The sequence below is a fragment of the Oncorhynchus masou genome, chromosome 31 (assembly GCF_036934945.1).
Source record: "Oncorhynchus masou masou isolate Uvic2021 chromosome 31, UVic_Omas_1.1, whole genome shotgun sequence".
Classification (NCBI taxonomy): Eukaryota; Metazoa; Chordata; class Actinopteri; order Salmoniformes; family Salmonidae; genus Oncorhynchus; species Oncorhynchus masou.
Genome location: NC_088242.1, coordinates 84,105,783 through 84,115,489, shown reverse-complemented (window position 1 = coordinate 84,115,489; position 9,707 = coordinate 84,105,783). Strand labels below are relative to the sequence as shown.

The 9,707-nt window shown below is 42.2% G+C and overlaps 1 protein-coding gene across 1 annotated transcript; it reads right to left on the bottom strand.

The window, feature by feature from the left end:
- Window positions 1–4,939: 4,939 nt before the first annotated feature.
- Window positions 4,940–8,864, bottom strand: LOC135525034 (protein-lysine 6-oxidase-like). Its single transcript, XM_064952806.1, has 5 exons — window positions 8,018–8,864; window positions 7,644–7,752; window positions 6,776–7,070; window positions 6,606–6,701; window positions 4,940–5,059 (listed from the first exon to the last, which is right to left on the bottom strand). Exons 1-5 carry the CDS (start codon window positions 8,862–8,864, stop codon window positions 4,940–4,942), a joined length of 1,467 nt encoding a protein of 488 aa, XP_064808878.1.
- Window positions 8,865–9,707: the final 843 nt, after the last annotated feature.

The window sequence follows — 9,707 nt, the reverse complement described above, 5'->3', positions numbered from 1 at the left end:
ACTGTATACCCATTTAGCCCAAATATTGATTATTTATCTTTGAAGATGTTGTCTGTACATTGACAGTATAGTAACCACTACTGTATGTTTGACCAATGTCTCCCCCAGGTCTGGTCTGCTCTGGGATGGCTGTGCACAGTAAAGTACGTGAAGGATGGATCAGTCCTGCTGCTGATCTCAGCAGTTATCTGGCCTGATTCCTGGCTGACACTGTAGCCGTGAAATTTCTCTGCTCCTCGCCATTACCCAAAGGGCAGGCTGGAGCACCCAAACTGTAGCACATTACTGAGACTTAGCACGTTGGGCTCTCTGGGCAAACAACCGGCACCATCGCTCTCTCTTTCTGACATTCTGTCACACTTCAATTCACATCAGCACCTCTATTTTTTACCAAAGATGGCGTGAGCTACAACTGAGAGGCCATTTTTGGATGGAAGATGACAGAAATATCCCTCTGGTGGTTTGTGGATGGAGTTCAAGCACACAGTTAGTTTCCCTATGTACCCATCGAGAGTGAGTAACCCTTATACTTATTCATGTGTTTCTTGAAGGATGGTTTGTTACAAAATAGGGTTAATGATAAAAATAAGTAGCTTTTCACTCTTTCACTAAGGATATGGGGTATTACTAGATGTACTCTGTGACCTCCACATCTTTGAAAGAAGGTTATCATAAATACTACAGAGGTATGTCCTCTTGTCAAGTTCTTAAAGGGAATGTGTTGATGTTTTTTCACGGAGCAGGTCTTTTCATGGAGCAAGTTAAGCAGTGGCAACAGAGCCATTCCATAGACCATTTGCCTTTAATAAATGAGCTCCATCCAGCTGAACAAACCAGAGCCTCTTTTATTTCCATGGCATGTTTAAGATGACAAGGACATGAGGCAATGTGCTTAACGTGTAGTCCTTTCAATTTAACTCATGCTCAGTATTCCCCTATTATAAACTCAAGAACAGACACGACCTGTTACATTACCTCACCCAAATTGTTATCATTAATAATTCTAGGGTATTCGGAACTCGTTAAACCTTTTCCATTCCTGAATGGGACCCATCAGACAGAGGCTCTAGTTGACACTGCGGCTGAATGTAAACACATTTCAAGAGGCACTTGACATAGAGTTGACACCAGGGGAGTGGGTCCTCTAGACAGCTTTAATGACATACTGACATGGCAAAACACACGCAAGAGCAGCTTCCACGCTCAAGCCTTTCATTTTTCTTTCCCTTTCCAAGAAACATAATGTGCTAAGTTAGATAATTTCATACATTTCTGAGGCATGCCGTGTTTTCTTAATTAATTTAAGAAATCAACTTCTCTGCCCTCAAATGGTTTTGAGCTCAGCTTGAGTTAAACTCACTCCTGCCACCATCATTACGCACACCTGCTTCCCTCATCATACACAACAGTGAATCATTGGACTTACCTGGACTCAATCACCTGTTCTGATGCTGTTCCATATCTGTGCTAATTAAATGTTCACTCTCCATACCACGTCTTTCTTTTTCCCAATGCAGTTAAGTCAAAACCACGCCCTGTTATTCAGGGGGCATTCTACAACGCTTTAAATCCTCTTCAAGTCTCCAAGTCCAGAAGTGAGTATCACATAGTGCAAAATTTCATTAATAACATTTGCCCTGGTATTTCAAGATTGAAAAATATGATAACAATGTCTTGGACAGAGCTAGCCATTAATGTTCGTTAACACTCAAAGACAGATTCAATGGCTGTAGCATAGCATATTCGCCTGAATGATTGGCTAATACATATTTAAGAAATTAGGAATAATAAGCATATGCTTTTACCTGATAATAGACTACTAATGATAATATAACAACTTCAAATACGGAGCTAGTAATATTAAGTTGCCTACGTTAACTTAGCTGACCTTCAATTTAGGGAATTCAGCAGAGTTCTCTGAGACATTTTTACGTTATGGTAGGCAAATAATTGTTAAATTGCACTTTCCATCCTTACCTTGGAAGGTCACTGTCTCTGCGCTGATCGCATGTGAGTGAGACAACGCTAGCTAGCCAATGGGAGCGTAGTAGAAGGCCTCTCTGAATAACGGAGCGTGGTTTTGGCTTAACTGCGTTTGGAAAAAGAAAGTCTCCGGAGACGTACCTGCTTCTCATCATCAGCGTCGGTTCTTATAAACTCAGCGATAAAAGAAACGTCCTCTCACTGTCAACTGTGTTCATTTTCAGCAAACTTAACATGTGTAAATATTTGTATGAACATTAACAAGATTCAACAACTGAGACATAAACTGAACAAGATCCACAGACATGTGACTAACAAAAATGTAATAATGTGTCCCTGAACAAAGGGGTGGGGGGGTTCAAAATCAAAAGTAACAGTCAGTATCTGGTGTGGCCACGAGCTGTTTTAAGTACTGCAGTGCATCTCCTCCTTATGGACTGCACCAGATTTGCCAGTTCTTGCTGTGAGATGTTACCCCACTCTTCCACCAAGGCACCTGCAAGTTCCCGGACATTTCTGGGGGAATGGCCTTAGCCATCACCCTCCGATCCAACAGGTCCCAGACGTGCTCAATGGGATTGAGATCCGGGCTCTTCGCTGGCCATGGCAGAACACTGACATTCCTGGCTTGCAGGAATTCACGCACAGAACGAGCAGAATGGCTGGTGGCATTGTCATGCTGGAGGGTCATGCCAGGATAAGCCTGCAGGAAGGGTACCACATGAGGCAGGAGGATGTCTTCCCTGTAACGCACAGCGTTGAGATTGCCTGCAATGACAACAAGCTCAGTCCGATGATGCTGTGACACAACGCCCCAGACCATGATGGACCCTCCACCTCCAAATCGGTCCCACTCCAGAGTACAGGCCTCGATGTAACGCTCATATCTTCGACAATGAAAGCGAATCCGACCATCACCCCTGGTGAAACAAAACCACGACTCGTCAGAGAAGAGCACTTCTTGCCAGTCCTGTCTGGTCCAGCGACGATGAGTTTGTGCCCATAGGTGATGTTGTTGCCGGTGATGTCTGGTGAGGACCTGCCTTACAACAGGCCTACAAGCCCTCAGTCCAGCCTCTCTCAGCCTATTGTAGACAGTCTGAGCACTGATGGAGGGATTGTGCATTCCTGGTGTAACTCTGGCAGTTGTTGTTGCCATCCTGGACCTGTCCCGCAGGTGTGATGTTCGGATGTACCGATCCTGTGCAGGTGTTGTTACACGTGGTCTGCCACTGCGAGGATGATCAGCTGTCCGTTCTGTCTCCCTGTAGCGCTGTCTTAGGCATCTCACAGTACAGACATTGCAATTTATTGCCCTGGCCACATCTGCAGTCCTCATGCCTCCTTGCAGCATGCCTAAGGCAGGTTCACGCAGATGAGCAGCGACCCAGGGGATCTTTCTTTGGTGTTTTTCAGAGTCAGCAGAAATACCTCTTTAGTGTCCTAAGTTTTCATAACTGTGACCTTAATTGCCTACTGTCTGTAAGCTGTTTGTGTCTTAACGACCGGTCCACAGGTGCATGTTCATTAATTGTTTATGTTTCATTGAACAAGCATGGGAAACAGTGTTTAAACCCCTTACAATGAAGATGTTTTGTTATTTGGATTTTTAAGAATGATCTTTTAAAGACAGGGTCCTGAAAAATTGACATTTTTTTGTTGTTGCTGAGTTTAGAATAAGGCTCAAGTCATATTTGATATTTTTCTCAACATTTTTAGGCAAACTTTATTACAAAAGACAAATTCTCAAACTAAGAACTGCTGAAAAACTTCCTCAAAAACATACAGTATCTATTTTCATTACAAAATAACCAAATATACTGTATATATTTTTAAACCCAGTATATACACTGTTTGACAGTAGCAGTTAGTGTTCTTATGCCTGCTTTAGTAGTTTGAATAAAAGAATGCAAAGAAATCCATGCATTTTATTATCCATCCATAGGAATATATGGTGCATATAATCACATAAATAAAGTACATATGTGTGGCTCATTTCAATAAGCATAAACTTTGGGGTCAGTGTCTGGTTTACTGCATTTTTTATTTATTTTATTTCACCTTTCTTTAACCAGGCAGGCAAGTTGAGAACAAGTTCTCATTTACAATTGCGACCTGGCCAAGATAAAGCAAAGCAGTTTGACACATACAACGACACAGAGTTACACATGGAGTAAAACAAAACAAACATACAGTCAATAATACAGTATAAACAAGTCTATATACGATGTGAGCAAATGAGGTGAGATAAGGGAGGTAAGGCAAAAAAGGCCATGGTGGCAAAGTAAATACAATATAGCAAGTAAAACACTGGAATGGTAGATTTGCAGTGGAAGAATGTGCAAAGTAGAAATAAAAATAATGGGGATAAATAATTTATTCTCCATCAAAATAGAAATGGCCTAAAGGAGACAAGAGCACCATTGACTTTCTTGGAATAACTGTCAACTTGGGACACAAAACAAACAAATTTGTTTGATTTGAAATGGCCTTTCGAAGACTTTTTATGTCTATGTTTGCACAGCACCATAGTATACATTTTAGCTTAGCATTATACTACTGTAACTTTGACATACTGTATACAACCTCCTTTCATGCAGAACGTGCATGTTTTTATTACAAAGAGGATAACTTGTTAAATACTTACTGTAGCTAAGTACATCACAGCTCACACCTAAGAACATATGCATTGGATGATTTTAAAAAGCCAGAAAGTGCTTAAGGAAAGACAGGTGTCATTACTGACTTCAAAAAATATTGATACAAATCCATACATGTTACTCGTCTGGCTTGGTTATCATTGGCAGGCGTATGGTAGCAGAAAATGGTCCCCTCCATCAGAGCAATTTAGGGTTAACTCCTGTAGAATCAACACAAACCAATGATAAACAAACACATATTTCACAGTATCAAAAATTAAATGTGTATATCAATTATATACAGAAAGTCTTGTGACTTACCCAGTGATCCTACAGTTCCTGGCATGGACATAGCTTCCTGTGTACCTGATGTCACACTTCACTATGTTGTTTGAGAAATCTGACTCCTGCACTTGCATAGTTGGGTTTACCGTCACCTGAGATACATCGTGAGACAAGACGGGTCAATGACATGTTGCTAGTTTTGCTATAGGTTTTGGACAACTGAAAAATGCCAGTGACAAAGAGCTGTATCTATCTGGTTTACAGTGAGCTCCAAAAGTATTGGGACAGTGACACATTTGTTGTTGTTTTGGCTATGTACTCCAGCACTTTGGATTTGCAATGATACAATGAATATGAGTTTAAAGTGCAGATGGTCAGCTTTAATTTCAGGGTATTTTCCTCAATTTCGGGTGAAACGTTTAGAAAGTACAGAACTTTGTGTACATAGTCTACCCATTTAGGAGACCAATATTATGGGGACAAATTCACTTCTATGTGTATTAAAGTAGTCAAGAGTTTAGTATTTGGTCCCATGTTTCTAGCTCGTAATGATTACATTAAGCTTGTAACCCTACAAACTTGTTGGATGCATTTGCTGTTTTGGTTGTGTTTCAGATTATTTTGTGCGCAATGGAAATGAATGTTGTAACGATCTGGGTGTCGTGTGTGTGAAGTCAGGCGCAGGAAACAGAGAGTTCAAGGTAGTGCTCTTTAATGCACACACGGCGAACAAAGGCCACCCCACGAAACACTGGGTGCTAAAAAACAAATGCCCCAAACACGGGGACTAAAACAGTCCGCAAAAACCCACGAACAGGAACAAATACGGGGACTAAAACAGTCCAGAAAAACCCACGAACAGGAACAAACACGGGGACTAAAACAGTCCAGAAAAACCCACGAACAGGAACAAACACGTTCGTCTCCAACATACACAAATGTTACAACAAACAATTCTGCACAAAGAAACAGGCGGGCCGGCTGACTAATAAAGCCCAACTAATCACCACAAACGCATAACAGGTGTAACCAATAAACAGACAAGGAGGGAGAGGAAAGAATCAGTGGCAGCTCGTAGGCCTGCGACAACGACCACCGAGCGCCACCCGAACGGGAAGAGGAGTCCTGACAAATGTGAAATAATGTATTGTCATTTTGGAGTCACTTTTATTGTAAATAAGAATAGAATATGTTTCTAAACACTTGTACACTACTGTGGATGCTACCATGATTACAGTTAGTCATGAATTAATTATGAATAATGATGACAGACACACAAATATCATAACCCCCAAAAATGCTTACCTCCCCTGTTATTGTAATGGTTAGAGGTTAGCAGGTCGTGGGTGTATGATATTGTGCTTCTGTAACTTTCTCACTCATCATTATTCACGATTAATTCAGGACTATCCGAATACTAAACTTTTGACTATTTTACTACACATATAAGTGGATTTCCCCCAATTCTTTTGGTCCCCAAAAATGAGGGGACCATGTACAAAAAGTGATGTAATTTCTAAACGGTTCACCTGATATGTATGAAAATACCCTCACATTAAAGCTGACAGTCTGCACTTTAACCTCATAGTCATTGTATCATTTTAAATCCAAAGTGCTGAAGTACAGAGCCAATACTGCCCCAATACTTTTGTAGCGCACTGTATATCTGTCTCTTCCTTAAAGTGACTATAGTGTTACCTTGAGAATATAGTTTCCTGGTGGCACGTCTGTGATGTCAATCCACTGGCAATCAATGTTGGCATTGTAGGTGTCATAGCAACCAGGACCCAATCCCTGTACCAAACATGTGATTAAAAACATATAACAAACTGATTGGTTGATCGATTGATCAATTAAACTATCAGAACCTGTGTGTGTGCTGTGCAGGCGAAGCGTCGGCGGACTCCCGGGTCACAGCTCGTGTCCTCCAGACAGAAGCTGGCCTTGTGTCCCTCTGCCACCTTCCTGCCTGTGATGACATCCAGCAGGTCATAGTTACTGAAGGCCTCCATGCTGTGGTAGTGCTGGTGGCAGCTGTGCCATTCCCATTGGTGACTGGGTTTGACTGGGAGGAAGTTGGCAGTCCCCTGGTTCTTCACCCTCTGAGGAAACCTCAGTAGAGTCCTGTAGTCGATGTCTCTGACACCTGGTCGATACGCTGACCTTGGGGGAGAGAAATAAAAAATACAAATAACAGACTGTACATAATGACTAGGGTCAGGAGTTTTCCTGACAATGTCACCTGACCATAACTTTCTTGGTCAGAAAAAACTCCTGGCCCCAATTATTACAGGTAAGAGCATGGACCGTCATTTGAATTATCATTAATGACAGCTTAATAACAAGTTAGTAACAGTTCACGTATTATGCTTTAGAAGACACTGAGGAGGAGGCTTGAGGTGTATTTGGGACAGTTTAACATTCACCTCAGGAATCCACAGCCTTTCATTTGAAGTTTATTTTACTTGGCAGAGCAGAGAAACAGAGGGAAAAATCGAGGTCGGCTGCCAGATTGTATGGTACTGTCATTATACTGTTATTTCCAAATGGGCCAGTGCCAAGGAAGTCTGGTCGACACAACCTGCCTGATGTCTACCACTAATCAAACAAATGACTGTATATGTCAAATATTATTAATTTGTCTAATGATACATTGATGATGCCAATATAAATGTTTTAGTGGTATTGATCATACACATTGATATGTGTAATCAATAATAAAACATGAACTCCTACCGTGACAGACAGTTTTCCTCTGCTGCACACCTCAGGGCATACATCTGTACCCGTTGAATATAAGAAGCAGCTTGGATATAGTAGGGGTCAGGGACAAGGTCTGGGAGACCTGGGGAAGAGGAATGAGGAATCATAATGTGTTAGCTGTATGATTTACAAGGGTGTGTGAGGGTTGTTGTAACCTACCACATTTGTATTTTTATCAACAAGAGAGTCTGAAGTGTTTTATGTATTGTTTGTAATATTCTGTACTTTTATCTGTATGTAAAAATATGTCTGCATAATGCAAAGCAAATGGCCCTGGGTAAAATAGAACACCCTACTATATAAAATATAGAAAAGCTAGCCTAATTTTCACATACTGTCTACCTTACCGTTATGAAATAATCTGGTGCCATAGCCTGTTCCCGGTGGAAGACGCACAGGTTCTCTGGTTCTTCCGTTATAAAAAACAGAATTTTGGTGGTTTTTATTTGGGTCCGTGGGATCATCATCATAATCACCTATCATATTATTACTTTCAACCCTCCTCGGTTGCTGGGGCTGCGAGCGAGTGATGTGCGCCTCCACGCCATTGTTAGAAAGCGCACTCAGCGCAGTTGGAGATGTATTTGATTCTGGAGCTGGAATGCGTCTGGATGAGGGAATAGAATCCGCTGCTTGGGCAATGCGCTCTGAATTATTCACGTAGCCAGATGTGGGTGGGTGGGCTGATGCTTCTGGGGTCTCATGTCGCGCTTGGATCGTGCCCTGATCATGCGCATTCTCTGCGCTTCTGACCGGTGACACAGAGACCGGTCGCCGAACCGGCAGGCTGACATCAACCCGAGTAGTGTTTCGTCCTCCCCTCGGTATCCCACTGCCTGAGAACTCCTGGAGAGCCCCGGAATCAGTACCGTTGGAAGTGGAACCGGTGTCTCCTTGGGGAGGGGGACGCGCTCCTGGGTATCCCGCCACCGGCACCGTGTCCCTCGGGGAAGGTGGGTGACGTGTATGGAAATCATTATTGGTGGTCAGATAGAGCTGAGCAGGTAGTTTCCTCGCCTGTGCCGGTGCGAGATATTCAGACCCCGTGCTGAGTAAACTATACATCCGACCGTTGTTCTCCCATTGGATTCTGTGTCTCCATGGCCCCATTCGGGCACGTAAATGGCGCTGTCCAGTGCTTAAACTAACCAGAACATAAAGCAGGCAAAAAAGTAGAAAAGAAAACCTCTCCATGGCAAAAAGTATCGCAACTACACAAAACACTTCGTAAATGTGTCACTTCAGTAAAAATGTAATCTAAGTGATGCTGGGGTACGGGTGATGTTTTGTACACACTTGATTCTGTCAGGGAGTTGCGCACCACATCTCCATAGTGAAATTCAGGTGAACTACTTGGAGTGGAAATGTAGGCTCTCACTTTCATATAATTAGTTTGTCTACGCATGCACAGAGAGGGGCAAGGGCTTATTTTACAGACACTATGTTTAACTTAACCGTTTCGTCACCATATCGGGCGTGCTATTACAACTAGGCTATTTGTTCAGTAGGCCTATAAGTAAATTTTCCGCATAAGCGGTAGCCCTTTCTCAGAGCACGTTGAGATTTTTTGCTGAAAATGCAAGATTACATTTTTTTTAATTAAGTGGTTTTAGTAAAAACAAATGTGTCCCTGATTAGTCATCCAACTTTTTTGTCTATTTCTTTTGCGTCATGACGCAATGACCTCTTGGCAATTGGGAACTTCACAACAACTGACTGATAGTCATCATAAACAATACGTTCTATACGTGGATTAAATTGAAACCTTCATAATAGGGGAATAGAAAATGTGTTTTATAATAGGTGCTATTTGCATCATGAAAATAAGCACACATGCAGGTGGCGCGCGCTGCTGCTGGATGGCTCTTTGAGATCCATTCAGCCTGTTTATTTTAACGGTAAATGCCACATTGGAAAAGCACACAGTGGGGCGGGCCTTGTATTACCTCACACCACCTCTCTGAAATACAGAACCATGCAGCTGAGGGATAAGAATAGGGGTTATCGAGTTCTGTTTCTATTTGACTCTCCACTCTG